Source organism: Schistocerca americana, chromosome 4 (genome assembly GCF_021461395.2).
Source record: "Schistocerca americana isolate TAMUIC-IGC-003095 chromosome 4, iqSchAmer2.1, whole genome shotgun sequence".
Taxonomy (NCBI): Eukaryota; Metazoa; Arthropoda; class Insecta; order Orthoptera; family Acrididae; genus Schistocerca; species Schistocerca americana.
Window position 1 is genome coordinate 548,011,225 of NC_060122.1, and position 22,345 is coordinate 548,033,569.

The window sequence follows — 22,345 nt, forward strand, 5'->3', positions numbered from 1 at the left end:
CTTCAAACTTTTACACGATACTCTACTGAACATTTAGAAGGAAATGGCGAGTGGAGGGGGGTGGGGGAGATTAAGCAGAGAAATGGGAGGAGAGGAAATGCATGGAGCTACTAAACGTTCAGACTGAAATGGGCATAGAGATGGGAGGAGGTGGAGATGTGCGGAGGGAGAGGGGCGTGAGAAGATGGACAGAGAGAGGGGACAAGGTATTCGGGATGTATCATACATATTTAGCAAATGTGAATTATTACCGGGTTCGCTAATAGTATCGTATTTCTGCTTGCTTTGGAGCCATTGTCGTTCAAGGCTAAATCTACGTGTTAGGCCACGTCATACCCTCTTCAAATTTCTTCTCTGTCATGCGACATTTCGACCTCTGCGCTGGTATCTTCTTTAACAGTCTTGTTGTGTCTCCATATTGATGTATCCTGTCACGTCCAACTAAACTGCTGGCTGTTGAAATTGCAACACCATGAAGACAGCATGCACCAATCGTCAAACTTGCCTGACATATACAAAATGCTTGGATATGCAACAGATCAGTGTTTCAGTGTAACCGCACAGAGAGGGTAGGCCTAACTCCTGTGTACAAGAGAAGATTACGTATCGTGTTTCTTATTCGGAAAAGGCACTTTATTGTAGTTTTTGGGGAGAGTATCATGTTATACCTCGAGTAAGAAGGAAAGATGTCTACCAGCATGTTTCGAGATTCCACAGTGTCAGTATCGAGCCTATCTAGACTGTTGATATATTGTCCTCTCCACCCTGTAGAATTGCTCCACGTGATGTATCTGGAGTCATGAAATGGGCTTGGTTGCAGCAAGAGAACTATTCACGTGCACAGTGCCACGGCGTCTGAAGCACCACAGACCATTAGTACAGCGACCATTGTTGTGGCTTCCATTGACGCACCAGCATAGAGAGGAACGCCAACAGTGGCGCACCCAGATATAACAATGGACACAATAGCGGCACCACATCGGCTTTTCACTGTACCCGTTCTACGTAGAGAATAACGATGCATATATCTGTGTGTGGGGGCGCTGAGGAGAACGGACGTTGCCAGATTGCATTCCTCACTGTCAAACTGCCCTAGGATCTATTATAATTGTATGGGATACCATTTGGTATATAGCATCTCTCTTTCGCACAGCTGGAATTTTGACGGTAGCAGTTACATTTCTGATTTCTGAAGGCCGGTGTGTGTTTTATTTCAAGAAGATAACACTAACGGTTTTACGTACTGATCTGACCTACTTCGATACAGAAGACTCGGGATTAGGCTGTTGCCTGGTCACATGTGTTCCAGATCTCTTACGCATCAACAGCATCCGACCATGGGTTGTCGAGATACTGGCGCGTACGCCACCATTCACTAGCCGCTACGACTGATGAACTCTGGCTCAGAGTAGAATCAATATAGACTAACACAGTACCTCTGGTAGTCGCCCAAACTCAGTTTGACATAATGTCCAGCCAAGATAGAGCCACTGTTGTTGGTTGACGTAGTACATCTAAATTTCACACATTATACAGCCCCAAATCATTCCTTATACAATCATGTATTCTGCACTGTATCATGTAGTGTATACTGTATAAGCACAGTAACTAGAATTTCGTTATTCGATATATTTTCTGCGTTAAACTTTTAATGAAAGTCAGTGTTTTGAAGTATGTTCTGACATCAGTGGACGTTCTCGATCGAATTCACGGTGACGTGTGTTTGTGGAAAAGTGTACATACGCGAAACTTGGAGGGAAATAGAAGGGCTCAGTAAAGAACGTGAATGCCACCCACGCTTAAGGCAAAGTGTGACATCTGCAGTAGTGGACACCAGGAACATTATGGCTATCTGACTTATGATTCAGTAGGACATGATTGATAGTCCTGAAAGCAGTCGAAATTTCCAAGAAAGTAGAAATAATTTGTAGGTTCAGGCTCATATTTTTCTAAGAAAAAATGACATAAATAAAAAAATCCTTTCAGAGTTTTATGATCTATGTCGTTTTTCCTATAGTTTATATGTGTATGTGTGTGAGATTTCATATAATTTTTTGTATACAAGTAGTAAGTGGGCACTTCAAGTGCACTTGACGGTGAAAAAGACTAGTGGCGAGTAAGAGTAATAATAACAAAAATTTCAAATAAAATAAAAACTCCATATAACGACGTTCATTGCTATTATTACTCATTTTCTTCATTCCATCATTTCTTGGTTTAAACTGTCCATCTTCAGAAAACTGAAAATCTTAATTAGTTATCAATCTCAAATGTCGTAAAAGAATATTAAACTTGTTATTATTAAGCTGCTTACAAATATTTCCTGCATATCTAGTACAGTATTAAAATATTCAAAACCAGTAATTTTATGTATGAAAGATTTACTTGTAGCTCACTAATTGTTTTAAACAAATTAGAATTGCTTGCCTTATTAAAATTCTTGAGTAGGGGCTGCATTTACACAGAAAAAATTTGTATTAAGGGGACTAGGACATAAAATGAGCTTGGAGAAGAAGAGGCACCACAGGACATTTTAATTTCCACTGTCTATGCTTTTACAAATAAATTCATAAAACTTCGTCAGCATGACGAGAAAGGATTCAGAATTCACGCTCATAGCACTGGAAGTTCAAAAACATAACAAAATAAAATTTTTATGTGTGAAATTTCATTATTTTTCTCTTGCTGTTGGCTGCATTTGTTGCTGTAGGTACACATTTTTTCATAAGTAAGGAAGAGTCTTCGATGAATTTTGCACAGCGTAAAAACCATGCTTACAGGTGTATGAAACTCTAGAATTTATTTAATTTATAAAAAAATGAATGAGTTGTTACATTTTAATTTCATATTTTAAAAAACTCAAATTTTGTAGTTAATTACCTCAATTTTTACAACAGTTTTCAATAGATTTTTTAATTAAGTTTTTCGTGTTTAATAACCATACCAAGTTTGAAAGAAGTGGGACATTTATTTTGGATGTTACATGTACCTAAGTACAGAATTTTGTCTTTTGCAGAAAATGGCCGTTACAGTTTCTGCTTGTATTTGGCACTCTTTTACAATTGTCCAGCACCATAAGCAGGTTCTGTTTCGTTTTCTTAATCAGTTTTCTTACTTTTTTCATTCCTATGATTCACTCTTCTGATTTTATCACCTCCAAAAATGATTTTATCTGCTTTCACTACATGCTCTCTGCCTATCGCATACAAAGCTTTGATGCAGTTCAACCTGGGCTTTATTCCCATTTTCTCTAAAACATATAAAATGCTTTGCACACCATCATTAAAACATGAAACTGCATCATAAACTCGAACAGAAAGTGCATTTCTTCCCCTAAAAATGGTTTTTGGCTATCTTTCCCATAGACTTTGGTCAAAACTTTCATTTGGGTTTTGGGTATGGTCTTGAAGAAATTTATTCAAAGAAATTGGCGATATCAATAGTCCTTTGTTTCATAAATGACAATTTTTGGCGAAAATATAAACATTCAAATTCTACAGAGTGAAATACACTTACATATGACAGGAGAATGCTGTGCAAAGGGGTGTGGCGCAGTATATTGGTACACCCGTAAGACCAAATAATGTGCCTTATAATCTCTCAAATGTACATGTTTTCTACATCAAACCAATCAGAAAGATAAGCACTACAAAATAGGAATATTTTTGAAAAATTGAATCTTTTTAAATTTTTAACATCCTACCCCTTAAATAAAACTTAATTTTTAGATGTAAATTTATTATTCAAAGTATAGTTTTTTCTACAAAACTCCCACTTCATGTGGAGAAACCCTAGGCTACACTGTTCAGGATTTCTTATAAATTGCCCCATATTTGAACAGGATTTGAAGTACAAAATGGCTTTAGGAAAGATTTCATGGTTGCAGTCACACTCGCTTTAAGTGCTGAGCTAACCAGGCAAGGCACTGTAAACCAATTTAGTTTTATATCTCAAGCAGAGCTAACTGAAGTTGCAGTCCTGATATCTAGAGGCATCGCTTTGCTCTATCAGTCTCCCATGAAATCAGCTGGTACCTGCTAGCACGCAAACAGGTCGATTTTTGTTCATTTCTCAGCCAAATATTAACCAGTTTTAAAAATTCAAGCATCTAGCATAATCTACATGAAAAGGGCTGTCCACAGAAATAATAATAGGTATCATCTTCTACTTGGCATTGAATTTTTTCCTCTGTCTTTCTTTGCAAAAGAAATATAATCAAAAATTTCCAGTTCATGTTCTCTGCTGTGCATCACACGTGAGATTCTTTGTAACATAAGTAATTACATAAGCAAGGGTGTCTGCAGGAATTTTATGATTAAAAGTTGCACAATGTTTGAACATTGTTTTTTGAGTGGCAGCTACATTCATTCTAAGAGTCATATTCGTGATGTACCATAAATTGGATAATTCGTTATTAAATTATATTAATGTGTATCAACATCGCCTTTAATTTTTATACCGTTTTAAATTGAGAAAAAAATCGTAAACCTCAAAAATATTATTTGGTGGATCTAATTTCCACATTTCTTGCAGGAAGACTTTGTTCCTTCCATTCTTATGACTAAGTTTGCATAGCTTAACATGGTCAAATAATCATGAATCAAGGAACTGATTATTTTTTTGGCATGTCTGAAATATAATGAATATGAATTGAGGCAAACCGGATTCTGCTGAGTTATAAAAATTCATAACACCTAACGCAAAATTCTTTGTATTCCAAGTTAGAGCCATCGTTGTTGGCAGATGTAGGATATCTAATTTTCACACCCTGTATAACCCCAAATGAATGAACATTTAATCATGTATTCCATACTGAAACGAATATAAAGTATTTTGTACTGTATGAGCACAGTAACCAAACTTTCGTTATTTGCTATCTTTCCTGTATTATCTTCAGTGCACCGAAAAATGTTCAAACATCAGCACAAGTGTTTGATTCCCTCCACAACGACGTGCAGTTGTGGAGAAGTGTACATATGCAAAACTGGAAATAAAACAGAAGGGCTCATTAAAGGACATGGATCCCATGCACACTTAAGGTACAGTGTAATATCTGGAGTACCTGATAGCAGGACGATTATGGCTAGCTCACTTATAGATCACTAGGAAGAGCTTTGTAGTCAACAATTGCAATATCTGTTGTAGAAATGTCCCAGAAGCAGCTTAAGTTTCCAAGAGAGAAGTAAGAAAAAATTACCCTGTCCTACAAATTAACTCTGCTATCCTACTTTCCTTTCTTTATGGTTATAAAATCAAATAGCTTTGCCACATGATTATCAATTGATTTTATATTGGATTTTCCATCAAATGTTGGATAATCTAATACATCAACTTTAACAGTCCTAAAGCTCTTGTTTAGCCAAGCATAATTAGGACAAAGCCATCTGTCTCCTGTATGGATGTTAGTTTCACTATCCTTATAAGGAACAATTAGGTTACATTTACTTTTCTCATTCATAAGGAATGAGTAGAACTGATAGCTCTCTATCTCAATCATTTAATACAGATAAAATTTTTCTAGGCCATTTCTAAGGCGACGTTTACACAAACACCACTGAACTCAATCCAATTATCATTTTCATCAGTTATAGTTACTTCAAAATCCTGAATAGTATCAAAAACTGAAACAAACACAGGATAATGTGGTTCACGAATTAGTGGTCCACCAAATTCAACTTGAATGAAGCCATAATATCAGTTCCAAAAGGAAAGTGATTGGTATGGTTCACAATCACTCTATCAGCCAAATTAAAATTTATGTTGATTAATTTGAATGGAATTTACAAACATGGTTAGCAACAATCTTTTCATTAGCAATAATAGTTTGGGCTCTAAATCCAAGAATACTTCCAATACTATCATTTATATCCATATACAACATCACTTTCAGTGTCCGCCCCTGGTAACTGAGTGGTCAGCGTGACACACTGTCAATCCTAAGGGCCCGGGTTCGATTCCCAGTTGGGTCAGAGATTTTCTTCACTCCAGGACTGGGTGTTTTGTTGTCCTAATCATCATTATTACATCCCCATTGACGCACAAGTCACCGAAGTGGCGTCAAATCGACGGACTTGCACCAGGTGAACAGTCTACCCGACGGGACGCCCTCGTCACACGACATTATTATTATCACTTCCAGTAATAACTCTATTTAAAATTGCGTCATATTGATGTAAATTTTTGGCTTTCTTGAATAAATAAGTTTTTCTAAGCTTTTCAACGCATACAGGAGTTTATATTATCTCTCCATTGCTATACAATTTTTTATTTTTGATGTAATTTTTGGAGTTAAAAATGGTATATTAAAACCAAATAGTGTATCATTACTATTACTGTCTCTTATAGGTACAGTCAATCTTTTTTGAGGACGAGTGACTTACAACTCAACTGAAATAAGGGAGTCATTTAGTACTAAAAATATATTATTAATTAAATGAAAACTGATTGGGAAAGAAACAAGACTTTCAGAGAAGAAATCAAAAATACACACTGCAAATCTTGCCTAGTTCTATTCCATGTTCAGTAATAGTGCCAAGCAGATGTGGAGCAATAACATTAAAGATTGACAATTATATTCTAGCTGTGGGAACGTTAAATTGGAATAAAATCAGCAACCTGGATGTTTAAACTAAAAGTTTAGATCTACAAACAAACAAGACTTTTTAAAAATATGCAGAAAAGTGTAAGGTAAAAATAATGAGACGATTACTACCTTTATTGAAAATAATGATGAAATGATACCCTGGATCAATGTCTAGATAGTCTGATTCACTTGCAGTTTTCAATGACATCATCCTCAACAACAAGGATGTGGTTAGAGAATATCTCCCTAGAGGCAGACACAAAGGAATAGATGGTTTTCACTTGGCTCAAACCTATTCAAAAGTACCAAAACAATCAGAGAAAGATAATCTAAATTTTTAAATATAATTAGACAAGGTGATGGAAATTTAAATCCTATTTATCATGAATTTGTTGGCACTGATTTAAAGGTTGATATTATTAAAGAATATTGGAGTAAATGCTGGAATGAGAGTCAGTTTGGATTTTTGCAGTAGATGTGAACAGAAAACCCAATGAAGGTGAATGCAGACATGAACTTAAAACGTTTTTTTTACAGTATCGAAATGTTAAATAAAAAAAATATTTTAGTAATCCTTTTTGTCTTTAGTAAATCTTCGTACAGTAAGACCCATAAGGTATTAAACAAAGCTAAACAACATAGAATAAAAATTGAAAGATGAAGAATCATTTCAGTAGTATATAAAAACATTGTTCATAAAATTCTGATTCTGTATAAATGCATAATTTCAGCATTAATCAGTTTGCTACCTAGTGGTACACCTAAGGTAAAAGCAATTAAAATTAAACTCAATAATGATTAGCTACATAGTACTGCTAATTTTTTAACTGATACTCGAAAGAGAGAGGAAGAGAGAAAAAACTGGTGGAAATTTAATCACACTACTACACATACCTATTGTGAAAAAATTATTGAAAATGTAATAAAAAAGAAAGGAGGGCCTGGTGGTTTTCTACAATTACTGTTGGCAGCATTACCATATATACCTTCTACTGGTTTATTAACTTGTGGAGCAGCTGCTGTAGCAAATGCAGTAATAAAGAAGGAAAGAAGATGATAAGCAGTGGAAAGAAAAAGACATTACCTAGCATTACAGGAGGAGGAACTGGTGTAAAAAAATACCCAAAAGATAATCAAAGAGTGTAGTAACCCTTTATCAAATTTACATAATGAAAAATTACCTAGGTGACTAAAACTTAAACATGTGATGTTTACCTGATTGTTAAATTACCTAACAAACCAAAAAATTTTAATCTGAAATAGTTAATTTAGATATTTCTGATAATGTTGGCACCCATAGATATAAAATTATAAGAATAATGATAAGAAATTTATGTTTGATTCATTTGGAGAAAATATGCCTGAATAATTGGTTGAATATCTTAATTTCAAGTGAGTTGTTCTATAACAGACAGGCAATACTGAATTTTAATGCAATTATATATGGTTATCTGTGTCTATTTGTTTTAAAATGTAAGGAAATTTGGAATCTAGTTGGATAAACATTTTTGGAAATACGATAAATGAGCAAAGAAGTGCAAAAATAAAATCTGGAGCATCAGGAGAAATTAGAAAAGAATTAGAATCAAAAATCTCACAGATTGATACTGAATTACAATCCTTGGAATCAAATATAATTAAACAATTTAATAGAGAATTACTCGGCATTTTAAAGTTAACTAAAAGTTATATTGATTTCAGTAATGCAATATAAGTAGATGCAAACGATCCAATTGACAAAAAAAACATAACAAACTATGATATTTAGCAAATAAGATAAAAAATCTTATTACCAGTTATTTTAACACAATTTAATAACTATGTTACATAATGTCATATAGAAAAAGAATAAAAAAAATTTTACCACAAAGGATGATTACATTAGTATTCTTTCAGAATTCAAAAAGAGAAATCCTTCCTATTTTATGCAACAGAGGATTACTATAAAAAGATAACTAATGCAATCACAACTATTAATCATGCACTAGATAGGGTTAATATGCTAGAGATGAAGGCATGTGATAAACACGTCTTCGAATATACATTTATGACAAGAAATGAAGGAAAAAATATACATAAAAACCAAGCTGTCAATGATTCTGATGTCTTGATAAGTGTTTCTGGTAATGTTTACCAAATTACTCCTAGTTTCCAATCGATAAAAATAATGCCAATATAAAATTTTCTAACTGTAACAATAAAATATTATTGAAAACTGTGCCTGTAGATGTAAAACATTTATATTTGGTGGAGTAAATTAGATTTATTAGATTTAAAACCTATATAAACGGATCACACTCAGGCCTTCAGTGCAATAACATGCTAATGCCTAAAGTGCAAAATGTCTACTGAGATCCATCATCATCAAAGAGTAACTAAAAAAATGTAAGACAAAGGATTGAAGGTCTTTGCACAATATGTAAAATTAAAAAGACTAAATTTGTTAATAAAAATTGTAAATGAAGGAGACAGTCTGAAAACTATAAAGTGAAGGGTAAGGAATCAACTGCTGTAGCAGTTTTCAGACTGTCCTGCTGCATTTGCCACTAGTGTTGACGCACAAATTATCAATGAGTTACATCAACCAATTAGAACACATTTTAAAACAACTAATGTCGTTGCTCTTGATACAGATGTCTTACAGAAAGCTGATTGAGTAGAAATGGCTTCTGCAAACTTAAGAAGAATCTCAAAAATAAATAAAAGGTACAAATATTTATTAACTGTTATTGTTTCAAAATCAGTTGAGCTATTCTAATCAAGGACAAATTGGGTTAAAACCGAGCGAGGTGGCGCAGTGGTTAGCACACTGGACTCGCATTCGGGAGGACGACGGTTCAATCCCGTCTCCGGCCATCCTGATTTAGGTTTTCCGTGATTTCCCTAAAGCGTTTCAGGCAAATGCCGGGATGGTTCCTTTGAAAGGGCACGGCCGATTTCCTTCCCAATCCTTCCCTAACCCGAGCTTGCGCTCCGTCTCTAATGACCTCGTTGTCGACCGGACGTTAAACACTAACCACCGCCACCACCACCACAAATTGGGTAAAAATGGCACCGATTCTTCGAAAAAAAAATTTAGAGACAGGACTGCAAGATACCCGGCCGGGTGGCCGAGCGGTCGTAGGTGCTATAGTCTGGAACTGCGCGACCGCTACAGTCGCAGGTTCGGATCCTGCAAAACTAAAAAGAAACAGGAAATTTCTTTCGTAAATCATGAAGTTAGTGATCTTTTTTGGGAAAGTACGAACATACATTTCGGGGACATGACGAGTCCGAAAGCTACTTGAACAGAAGAAATTATATTGAAATGTTGAGCTGGCTGTTGTGGCTGAGTGGATCTAGACACTTCAGTCCGGAACCACGCTGCTGCTACGGTCACAGGTTCGAATCCTGCCTCGGGCATGGATGTGTGTGATGTCCTTAGGTTAGTTCGGTTTAAGTAGTTTCAAGTTCTACGGGACTGATGACCTCAGTAGTTAAGTCCCATAGTGGTCAGAGCCATTTGAACCATCTGAACTGCAAGAAAACCAGTGACAGATAATGGTGAATAATTCTACATAATTAATTTCAAGTGTTTGTGAAAAAAATATTTATCATCTACATCTACATCTACATTGATACTCCGCAAGCCACCCAACGGTGTGTGGCGGAGGGCACTTTACGTGCCACTGTCATTACCTCCCTTTCCTGTTCCAGTCGCGTATGGTTCGCGGGAAGAACGACTGTCTGAAAGCCTCCGTGCGCGCTCTAATCTCTCTAATTTTACATTCGTGATCTCCTCGGGAGGTATAAGTAGGGGGAAGCAATATATTCGATACCTCATCCAGAAACGCACCCTCTCGAAACCTGGCGAGCAAGCTACACCGCGATGCAGAGCGCCTCTCTTGCAGAGTCTGCCACTTGAGTTTATTAAACATCTCCGTAACGCTATCACGGTTACCAAATAACCCTGTGACGAAACGCGCCGCTCTTCTGTGGATCTTCTCTATCTCCTCCGTAAGACCGATCTGGTACGGATCCCACACTGATGAGCAATACTCAAGTATAGGTCGAACGAGTGTTTTGTAAGCCACCTCCTTTGTTGATGGAGTACATTTTCTAAGCACTCTCCCAATGAATCTCAACCTGGTACCCGCCTTACCAACAATTAATTTTATATGATCATTCCACTTCAAATCGTTCCGCACGCATACTCCCAGATATTTTACAGAAGTAACTGCTACCAGTGTTTGTTCCGCTATAATATAATCATGCAATAAAGGATCCTTCTTTCTATGTATTCGCAATACATTACATTTGTCTATGTTAAGGGTCAGTTGCCACTCCCTGCACCAAGTGCCTATCCGCTGCAGATCTTCCTGCATTTCGCTACAATTTTCTAATGCTGCAACTTCTCTGTATACTACAGCATCATTCGCGAAAAGCCGCATGGAACTTCCGACACTATCTACTAGGTCATTTATATATATTGTGAAAAGCAATGGTCCCATAACACTCCCCTGTGGCACGCCAGAGGTTACTTTAACGTCTGTAGACGTCTCTCCGTTGATAACAACATGCTGTGTTCTGTTTGCTAAAAACTCTTCAATCCAGCCACACAGCTGGTCTGATATTCCGTAGGCTCTTACTTTGTTTATCAGGCGACAGTGCGGAACTGTATCGAACGCCTTCCGGAAGTCAAGAAAAATAGCATCTACCTGGGAGCCTGTAACTAATATTTTCTGGGTCTCATGAACAAATAAAGCGAGTTGGGTCTCACACGATCGCTGTTTCCGGAATCCATGTTGATTCCTACATAGTAGATTCTGGGTTTCCAGAAATGACATGATACTCGAGCAAAAAACATGTTCTAAAATTCTACAAGAGATCGACGTCAGAGATATAGGTCTATAGTTTTGCGCATCTGCTCGACGACCCTTCTTGAAGACTGGGACTATCTGTGCTCTTTTCCAATCATTTGGAACCCTCCGTTCCTCTAGAGACTTGCGGTACACGGCTGTTAGAAGGGGGGCAAGTTCTTTCGCGTACTCTGTGTAGAATCGAATTGGTATCCCGTCAGGTCCAGTGGACTTTCCTCTATTGAGTGATTCCAGTTGCTTTTCTATTCCTTGGACACTTATTTCGATGTCAGCCATTTTTTCGTTTGTGCGAGGATTTAGAGAAGGAACTGCAGTGCGGTCTTCCTCTGTGAAACAGCTTTGGAAAAAGGTGTTTAGTATTTCAGCTTTACGCGTGTCATCCTCTGTTTCAATGCCATCATCATCCCGTAGTGTCTGGATATGCTGTTTCGAGCCACTTACTGATTTAACGTAAGACCAGAACTTCCTAGGATTTTCTGTCAAGTCGGTACATAGAATTTTACTTTCGAATTTAATGAACGCTTCACGCATAGCCCTCCTTACGCTAACGTTGACATCGTTTAGCTTCTGTTTGTCTGAGAGGTTTTGGCTGCGTTTAAACTGGGAGTGGAGCTCTCTTTGCTTTCGCAGTAGTTTCCTAACTTTGTTGTTGTACCACGGTGGGTTTTTCCCGTCCCTCACAGTTTTACTCGGCACGTACCTGTCTAAAACGCATTTTACGATTGCCTTGAACTTTTTCCATAAACACTCAACATTGTCAGTGTCGGAACAGAAATTTTCGTTTTGACTGTTAGGTAGTCTGAAATCTGCCTTCTATTACTCTTGCTAAACATATAAACCTTCCTCCCTTTTTTTATATTCCTATTAACTTCCATATTCAGGGATGCTGCAACGGCCTTATGATCACTGATTCCCTGTGCTGTACATACAGAGTCGAAAAGTTCGGGTCTGTTTCTTATCAGTAGGTCCAAGATGTTATCTCCACGAGTCGGTTCTCTGTTTAATTGCTCGAGGTAATTTTCGGATAGTGCACTCAGTATAATGTCACTCGATGCTCTGTCCCTACCACCCGTCCTAAACATCTGAGTGTCCCAGTCTATATCTGGTAAATTGAAATCTCCACCTAAGACTATAACACGCTGAGAAAATTTATGTGAAATGTATTCCAAATTTTCTCTCAGTTGTTCTGCCACTAATGCTGCTGAGTCGGGAGGTCGGTAAAAGGAGCCAATTATTAACCTAGTTCGGTTGTTTAGTGTAACCTCCACCCATAATAATTCAGAGGAACTATCCACTTCTACTTCACTACAGGATAAACTACTACTAACAGCGACGAACACTCCACCACCGGTTGCATGCAATCTATCCTTTCTAAACACCGTCTGTACCTTTGTAAAAATTTCGGCAGAATTTATCTCTGGCTTAAGCCAGCTTTCTGTACCTATAACGATTTCAGCTTCGGTGCTTTCTATCAGCGCTTGAAGTTCCGGTAGTTTACCAACGCAGCTTCGACAGTTGACAATTACAATACCGATTGCTGCTTGGTCCCCGCATGTCCTGACTTTGACCTGCACCCGTTGAGGCTGTTGCCCTTTCTGTACTTGCCCAAGGCCATCTAACCTAAAAAACCGCCCAGCCCACGCCACACAGCCCCTGCTACCCGTGTAGCCGCTTGTTGCGTGTAGTGGACTCCTGACCTATCCAGCGGAACCCGAAACCCCACCACCCTATGGCGCAAGTCGAGGAATCTGCAGCCCACACGGTCGCAGAACCGTCTCAGCCTCTGATTCAGACCCTCCACTCGGCTCTGTACCAAAGGTCCGCAGTCAGTCCTGTCGACGATGCTGCAGATGGTGAGCTCTGCTTTCATCCCGCTAGCGAGACTGGCAGTCTTCACCAAATCAGATAGCCGCCGGAAGCCAGAGAGGATTTCCTCCGATCCATAGCGACACACATCATTGGTGCCGACATGAGCGACCACCTGCAGATGGGTGCACCCTGTACCCTTCATGGCATCCGGAAGGACCCTTTCCACATCTGGAATGACTCCCCCCGGTATGCACACGGAGTGCACATTGGTTTTCTTCCCCTCTCTTGCTGCCATTTCCCTAAGGGGACCCATTACGCGCCTGACGTTGGAGCTCCCAACTACCAGTAAGCCCACCCTCTGCAACTGCCCGGATGTTGCAGACTGTGGGGCAACCTCTGGAACAGGACAAGCAGCCATGTCAGGCCGAAGATCAGTATCAGCCTGAGACAGAGCCTGAAACCGGTTCGTCAGACAAACTGGAGAGGCTTTCCGTTCAGCCCTCCAGAATGTGTTTCGCCCCCTGCCACACCTTGAAACGACCTCCCACTCTACCACAGGTGAGGGATCAGCCTCAATGCGGGCATTATTCAACAATTACAGAAATAGAAGCATCTGTTGTTGAAAAATGTAACAGAACACTAAAACAAAAAACCTGGAAGAAATTTGCTCTTCAAGGAAATTATAAGTTGGTTGACTTACAAAACTATTTGATAATGCAATACACAAAACATTCAACAATAAAAATGAAGCCAGTACAAGTTAATGAGAAATACTATAAGCCAACTGCCATAGTTTCTAATAAGAAACTAAAATTTAAAATAGGAATAAAGTTGTTAATCAGCGAACTTAAAGGAATTTTTAGAAAAAATATTCGCAGCTAATTCGTCATCAGAAATTTTCTAAATTCAAAGTGTTGTTCTTTCTAATCCGATCACATGGAAATTAAGAGCTTTAGATGGAGAAGTACAAGGACATTTTTATTAGCAAGAACTTCAAAAAGCAAACTATGCTGATGTACAATGACCAGCCAGAACACTGTGACCACCGACCTACTATTGATACAAACTTGTCCAGGTGATATCAGCATCACCTGGCAGAGAATGACTGCTAGTCAGGCACACACATGATGAATGCAATACCAGTGAGCGAGCTGTCCATGTGTAGAATGGGGAAGGTGCATGATCTATCTGACTTCAACCAAGGCAGATTGCGATGGCCTGGACGCTCGGCACGAGCATTTCGGAGACTGCACGACTTGTCAAGTGTTTGTGGAGTCCATTGGTGAGTGTCTTCAACACCTGATTAGAACCAGGTGAAATCACGTGGAAACGTCTTGTGGTTGGGCAGTCACTCCCCATTATAGATATCTTATGTCATAGGCTGTACAAATGGTAAAAAAGGACAGGTGGTGTACTGTGACAGAATTAATATCAGAGTTTAATGATGGGCAGAGTAGAAGTGTATCTGAATACACAGTGCACTGAACACTCCTAATGATGGATCTCTGCAGCTGAGGACCCATGCATGAGCCAATATTATTACAACACGAAACTGTCAGTTACAACTGAAATGGACACATGACTTTCGACACTGGATATTGGTGCAGTGACAGAGTGTTACATGGACTGATGACTCCTGATACCTTTTTCATCATGCCAATGGAGGGTGCGAATCTGTTGTCTTCCAGGGGAACAACTCCTTGACACCTGTACTGGGATACGGGGACAAAGCTGGTAGCGGCTGCAACATGCTCTGGGGAACATTCACATGGGCACCCATGGTTTCAGTGGAGCTTGTGGAAGGCAAAATGATGGTCAAGCAATATTGTACACTGGTTGCAGACCATGTACACCCTTTCATGTTGATCACATTTCCTGATGGCAGTGGTAGTTTTCAACAAGACAATCCACCATGTCACAAGGCCAGTGTACTAGAGTGGTTTGAAGAACGTAGTGATGAGTTCCAGTTGATATGGTGGCGCCCCATTTCACCAGATATGAACCTCATCGAACATATTTGGGATGAGATGGAACCTGGCAACTGAGCCCAATGCCCCTCTCTGATGAGTTAATGGGAATTAGATGACTTATGTGTGAAGGTGTGGCACCAACTCCCTCCAGTGACCTACTAAGACCTCACTGCTTTAATGATCCATTTTTCCATGCAATGAGTTTCCATAAGAAATCCCACAAAAATAAGTAAATTAGGTATAATTACTATCTCTTTCTTATCTTTCAATGATAGCCATATTTCTAAAGATATGTTCTCACCAGATAGTATTAAATTAATTTGCTTTATTTATTCAAATATTTTCATCATAGGTACTTCTGAAGAGAAAGCAACATTAGATGTCATTTATAAAGAAATAAAATTAATAGGAAAAAATGTTTTGAAAATATTCATATTCTAAAGCAAGTGGATCCTTATATCAAATTTAAATGTAATCAAGATTATAATTATTTAAAGATTGACTTAAATTTCTTTCACTTTTTAGAGCCTACACTCATAGTCTCCGAATAATGAAAAAAAATATAAAACTTGCCACATCCAAATATCTTCACTTGGCAATATCATATAAAAAACACATAACCTCAATCATGATCTTTTTCGGAAGTCTCATAATTTCTTATGGCAATGAAAATCTATGTTTTCAAAAAAGTTTTAATTTTAGTCCCTTGGAAATCTCTATAAATAAAACATAAAATCTATATGACTAATGTACAAAATCTCAATAATTAAAGCATAAAATATCATTCATGATCAATACCTTTTTTGTTAAAATTTCGTTGAACAAAGTACCTAAATTTAGCTGGTATATTTTCTTCTGAATGAATTTATAATTACCACCTGCAAATAGACAGTTTTTCATTTTCTTCTTAAGAAATAAAGCTTATAACTGGTGACACTACAAACCCTAAAAGTTAGTGAATTAAAGCCATGACAAAACAATTGGAATATAAAGGATATTCTAAAATGAGAAAAAACCGCTTACTGATCTCATCATCAGCAACAATAATGATAAAGAGATAAATAACACTGTAAAAGATCTAAAAAGTATAGCAAAATAACTAGGAAATAAACAATATTTTAAACAAAGAAAGGAACAGCTTATTGCATGGATTAATTATGATTTTGAAAATGTGTTTTGAAGAATTATATAAACTGTACTCAAAAACTAAAATACACAGAAATAAAGTTTTTGATTGTATTGAACCACATGATCTTTTTAATGAAGCCGCATGGAGATTTATATCAAGACATTTTAGTTTGTCCACAGATTTCATGATTAAAATCCAAGATAAAACTGATTGGAATAATATATCAATGAAACAAAATTTCTGTAGATTTTATAAGAGAATTTCAATACTAAGTAAACTAGGACACTATACTACATCAAAACTTAACTGAAAATATCATAAGAGAATTTAAAGATAAAATTAATTGAGCTATTATATCAACTAAACTAAATGTATGTATAGAGTTTATTAGAGAGTTTCAAGATAGAATAGTGTCTTTTTTCCTTAATTATAACGATAACACTTTGCAGAAGTACATCAAATGAGCTAGCATCTATTCTCAGAAAGTTCCGATAATAGTCACTCAGTAAATCTTCATGTGTCATTCTTCCTCTCTTCTTGCACCACAGAGAGCGAGATGGTGTCGTGGTTTACACACAGGACTCGCATTCTGGAGGTCTATGGTTCAAATCTCCTTGAAACCATCTGGTTTTAGATTTTCTCTTGTTTTCCTAAATCACTACAGGCAAATGCAATGGTCATTGCTTTGATAGGGCGTGGCCAATATCCTTTCCTGTCCTTGAAACAATCAGAGCTTGTACTTCATCTTTAATGACGTAGATGTCGACGGGACGTTAAACTCTAATATTCCTTCCTTTCTTCTTCTTACAACACTCGTTCGTCCATCTATGCTTCCTCTTTGCTTTCCGCGAGCGCAGAGCCAGACCAAAGGCCAAATAACAGCTAGCGCCCATATCCGTTTTGTTTGCGTAATATCACTTTGCAGTGTGGAGCCAGACGTTAATATGTTGTGCAGTATTATTGACAATCTAGAGGCTGCTTCATTACATAGATGTCGGTAATAAGTATGTACGCTAATTGTAGTCCTGCCGATCTGTGTTACTGTTAGTGCCACCCCACGATTAATAATTTTTCCAAAGCAAGTAAAATTCGTTCATTTTGGAATCATTTTCAAAATACTACCACGCTAGCAATACAGTTTATCGAAGATGATTAGGTTGTAAGAGGCTCCCTATAGAGTAAAATGAAATAATTGCTCATGTTTTCCCAGCGTGATTGATAAATACATTTTCTCGTCTGCCACGAGGATGATTTTGTGGAGTACGTGATAGTCCGATCCGTCATTCTTCATCACGTTTTCTGACATATGCAGTTCGCGTAAACATCACACCGAGGAACATCTACCAAATAACTAATCATATGGTATATCAAGGTATTGTAAGACACTACTGTGTTGTTATGACTCACACCAAGACTGGGTGGAAAGACTGAAAAACTGCTAGAACTCGAATTTGAGACGTCAGCGAGAAGCGGCGAAAGTCAACAGCTGTCTTGTGTTGTAGCAACAACCTGTTAGTCACAAACTCGTTGTGCTGTTTTATTGTTGCGAAAATGATATTTAAGTGCACTGAAGTCATGCTATGTGTTACAATGTCGTGTTTATGAGTTTAACGCAACATAATATGTTTATCTAGTTTCATATTCATTACGAGTGTGAAGTGTTGTGTGGCTAAAGCTAATGGGAATTACATTCAGGAAACAAGGTTCATGTGATCAGGTTCCCCAAAGATGATTTAATGAGACAGAAACGTCTCCACTCAATACTAAGGCTAGATATCACAGTTGCTAATTATTCAGTGTTAAGTTTTGTTCTGAATGTAATTTAGTAACGCATGTTTTATATTATGGTATATTGTTATTTGCTGGATCTTTTGGCTCGAATATATTGCGATTACTGTACTTCATTGCTCAGTTTTCAAGTGTATCACAAGCTAACTACATTATCTGGGTAGTGTCAGCCACAGTCGGATAAAACCGTAACAGCAGCTTCAAAACTACGGCTTAATTTAAACGCCATGCCAGGCATTTTTTGGTCTGTCCAGCCTACCTGTCTTCAGCTGCAGGACCGTCTAGAAAAAGGATAGAAGAAAATCATGGTGGAGGCATTAGTACAGCAGGAAGACATCAAGATTAGCGCAGCCAGCCATAATGAGTATTTGAAAGGAATTTCATGTAACAGTATTCAGGGACTGAAAGATAAAGTTCATACAATTTTCTTTCAGAAGAACTGCGTGAAAGTAATGAACGAAGAGTCTATTATTTATACCGTATTCCTATCGAACTGTCTGTGCTGTCCCATTAATTAGTGTGGTGTGTTACTTATTGTGACTGACAATTATTTGAAAGTGGAGGTCTGTCCAAAAGTAGTTTTATTGAACGAAAATTCTATTCACCCGAATTTGTTCTTCATCTTGCCCTGGTAACAGAAAACTGTATGAATACAGCGACTTTGACATGCATGTCTCACTGTGATTGTATGAAAATATTACATGGAAATGTGTGAATGTTTTACTAAGCAACTACTAAAGACTACGTTTAAAAGTGTTCCAGATGTTTCTAACTGTTCATACACATGAAAATAACCCCATTTTTTCAAAAACGTCTGCAGTTTTGCTTAAAGATTTGTTAGTCATGTTGTATGTACTATGCATGAAATTAATCGCAATAGTGCGATGTTAATTGGTTATGCCTCATTCCAAATATACAACTATGTGTATTTTCTCTGTTAACTGACGTCATTGAAGTATCAACTCAAAGACCGTTAAATTTACGGGACAGACAATTTTTATGGTGATGGTGGCTGCTTTATATTACGATCGCCGCTTGGCTATGACGTCACGATATGGTTATTTGACGTTGTTTCTGATGGTGTTGCCCGCACTTCGTTCACAAAAAAGTTGAGCTACACACCTTAGCGTTCTTTACCCTTTACTGGCAAGACTTTTTAATGAAGTCAGTGGGTAGCATGGTTTTATTTGCTTTGAATAAAACAAGTAGCACAGATTTTTCACAGTCAACATTGTTACACATCTTCGACGCTTCTTTTCGAATATGTCGTGATTTCTGAGATAGTGGTTCGGATGGTACCTGATAGAATATTTTAAATTTAACTGCACTTTCCTCTCTCTATTCCGCCGTAAAGATGTGTATTTCTTTAAGCCGCTGTGTATATCCCTACAAGTGGCATCATGGTGACGTTTATCTAACGCAGTTCTGCCACTGGTTTGGCCATCTTTTGTTATCAACATCAACCGTTGACGACTGCTATAGCGTATTTCCCGTATTTTTCTTAAAAATCTTATTCCGCTTACAGAATGGCAAGTTTTATGCTTTGTAGTAGGAAGATCTTGTCCTCGTTTTAGTTTCATATATACACACACGTAAAATGTGTCCATTTCTTGTAATCAGTTCCGTATGTCTTTCTGAAGTTCTACCCAACATTTGTGCTTGAGGCTGTACCTTGCACTCACTGACGTGCTGCATAAAACATGCCATCTTTCTTCTGTGTTAAACTACAGTCTAACACATACAGTCACGACGCTCACACTCATCGTTGTTATATACTGCGACAGCAAAGCTCCAAGCGGACAGAAACCTGCACTTCCGATTACGATACTGGATGAGTGGGAGTAGTGTCGTTTATATTGATTTGTAACATTGTTTTTACAACAGGGAGCGTTGTGCTGCCATACTGATTGAAAATTGACACCACATTTTCTTTCTTCAGTTTTATTAGAACGCTGAAAAGTATGAAACAAAAGACGAAGGGACAACTGCTTTACAATTCTCTTGTAAGCCACAGATATTTACTGAAGAACGTCGTTTTCTTTAAAGAACAAAAAAATCACTATAAACAACAGAAGACCTGACCTTTTTCAGAATATATACTCAGTAACGTGAAGTTTTCTTCACTACCGCCAGCCAAATCATGGAATGTGGAACATAGGAAACTTTCATGGAATGCAATATCTAAATCATTTGAAGAACCAGTTAAGCCACGACAACTGTGGCTGAAGATAAAACCATACATACTACCTCCAGCGAAATCATGGAATGTGGAACATAGTAAACTTTCATGTAATGCAATATCTAAATTATTTAAAGTACCAGTTAAGCCACCACAACGGTAGCTGAAGATAAAACCATACATACTTGATAATGAAACGTAAAAAAGCAATGAAATTCTTTCCTATCATAGAAGTTCCATAACTGTTTCTACATTTGAGCCACAGCCTGCAGAATCATCAACATATTAGCTTTTGAAGCAAAAGTAATTACATTTACAAAAATATTTGTGTATCATAAAGTCGACTGAAGCGTAAGAATGTACAAATCACTAGCCACCATACAATATTGTTACGTGTCAAGGAAAGTAATTATCGTAATAACAACAGACAGCAACAGAAATGTATGCATGAAATATGTGGTTATATTCTCTCGCTATCAGCAGTGTAAGCTGAAATTATACATAAAATCAAAAGCACTTCTTCATGAATAAGTTGTACTGTAGCTTACGTCACTGAATCAGCGAGAAACTGCTGTTTTTACATTTATTTAACGATCACTGATAAATTACTAATGCCTGGAACGCAACAAAGCAATTACTATCTCATTAATTAACTAGAAAAGTAATTAAAAACAAACATCACATTTAATGTTGGCTTTCTCGCCGCTACGGGTTCTAGTGTCGTTGCAACTGTCAGATGGTAAAACTTTTCACAGAACGACTGTATATGTTAGACTGTGATCGACCTAACTATCATTTATATAAATCACATTGTAATTAATTTAATTACAACATTTAGAAGTTAAATAAACACTACCTTCAGCTAGCTAAAATATGAAGTTTTTGTTCTATGACGCTGCGATGGAGTGAAGAGATCTATGGTGGACATAATTTATCTCTGGTGCGAGTTGCTGTAACAGGTTATCTTTGAAAAACATTGCGCTTCATGACAGCTACGAAATAAACCAGTGTTCCAGTGCGACGAAAGATGTGGCTCTGTTCTCGTTTTGTCAGTTATTCAATGCTAAATGGCAGGCGTAAGACTGATGCGCTGTAACAGCGCAGGGTTCAGAAGCGAACGAAAATAAACGCTGATTAGACCATTACCGCTAGAGGACGGAGAAATGGAGAGACATCTCTTCAACTTGAAGTTCGCTTCCAAAGAAATGACGCGAAACGCTAGCAAGTCCCAAAAGCTGGAGGATGCGGAGAAAAGCAAATGCAAAAGCGCTTTGCGCAAGGGGGCGCTGGATGTTGCGCGAGTGCATGCCGAGAACGCCATCAGGCACCGCAACCAGGCACTCGGCTTCCTGCGCATGGGAGCGCGACTCGACTCTGTGGCAGCGCGGGTGCAGAGCCTCAACAACATGCGCAACATGACACGCACCATACAAGCCGTCACGCGGTCCATGGATGCGGCCATAAAGCGCATGGACCTGGAACGAGTCCAGTCGCTGATGGACCGCTTCGACGAAGAGTGCCAACAGCTGGAGGTGGCGAGTATGGTGCAGGAGTCGGGTTTGGACGCGACGACGTGCACGGCAGTCCCCATGCGGCAGGTGGACGACTTGGTGATCCAGCTGGCCGAAGAGGCGGGCCTGGAGGTGCAGTTGGAGATGCCTCAGGTAGCGCTGGACAGCCTCGGAGCTTCCCTCGTGTCCGAGCGCGACGAGCTCTCCAAGAGGCTAGCGCAGCTCAGGAAGTAAGCCGGTTCAGATTCGAGTCTACAGTCTCATCTTCAGAAATCTTCCTGGCCGCAATTAGTGCTGCCAATACTATGGTAAATTTTGAAAAGTAGTAGCCTTAATACCAATAAATATACTCCAAATATAAAACTCTCCTCAAGTTAGACTGATGGACATCTTGAAATATTTACCGCTTTTGTTCAGTCTGTATGTTGCTATGTTGCTTGTACGATTATCTAAACCCATAACAAAATGCACTAATGATGCCTGCGACATTTCCGTTGCTTGCTGTTGTTAGTAACTG

General features: G+C 38.1%; 1 protein-coding gene across 1 annotated transcript; it reads left to right on the top strand.

Annotated features, from left to right (window-relative positions):
• Positions 1-21,480: 21,480 nt before the first annotated feature.
• LOC124613605 (charged multivesicular body protein 1b-2-like) lies at positions 21,481-22,062 on the top strand. The gene has a single exon (XM_047142319.1). The coding sequence runs from the start codon at positions 21,481-21,483 to the stop codon at positions 22,060-22,062; it is 582 nt and encodes a 193-aa protein (XP_046998275.1).
• Positions 22,063-22,345: the final 283 nt, after the last annotated feature.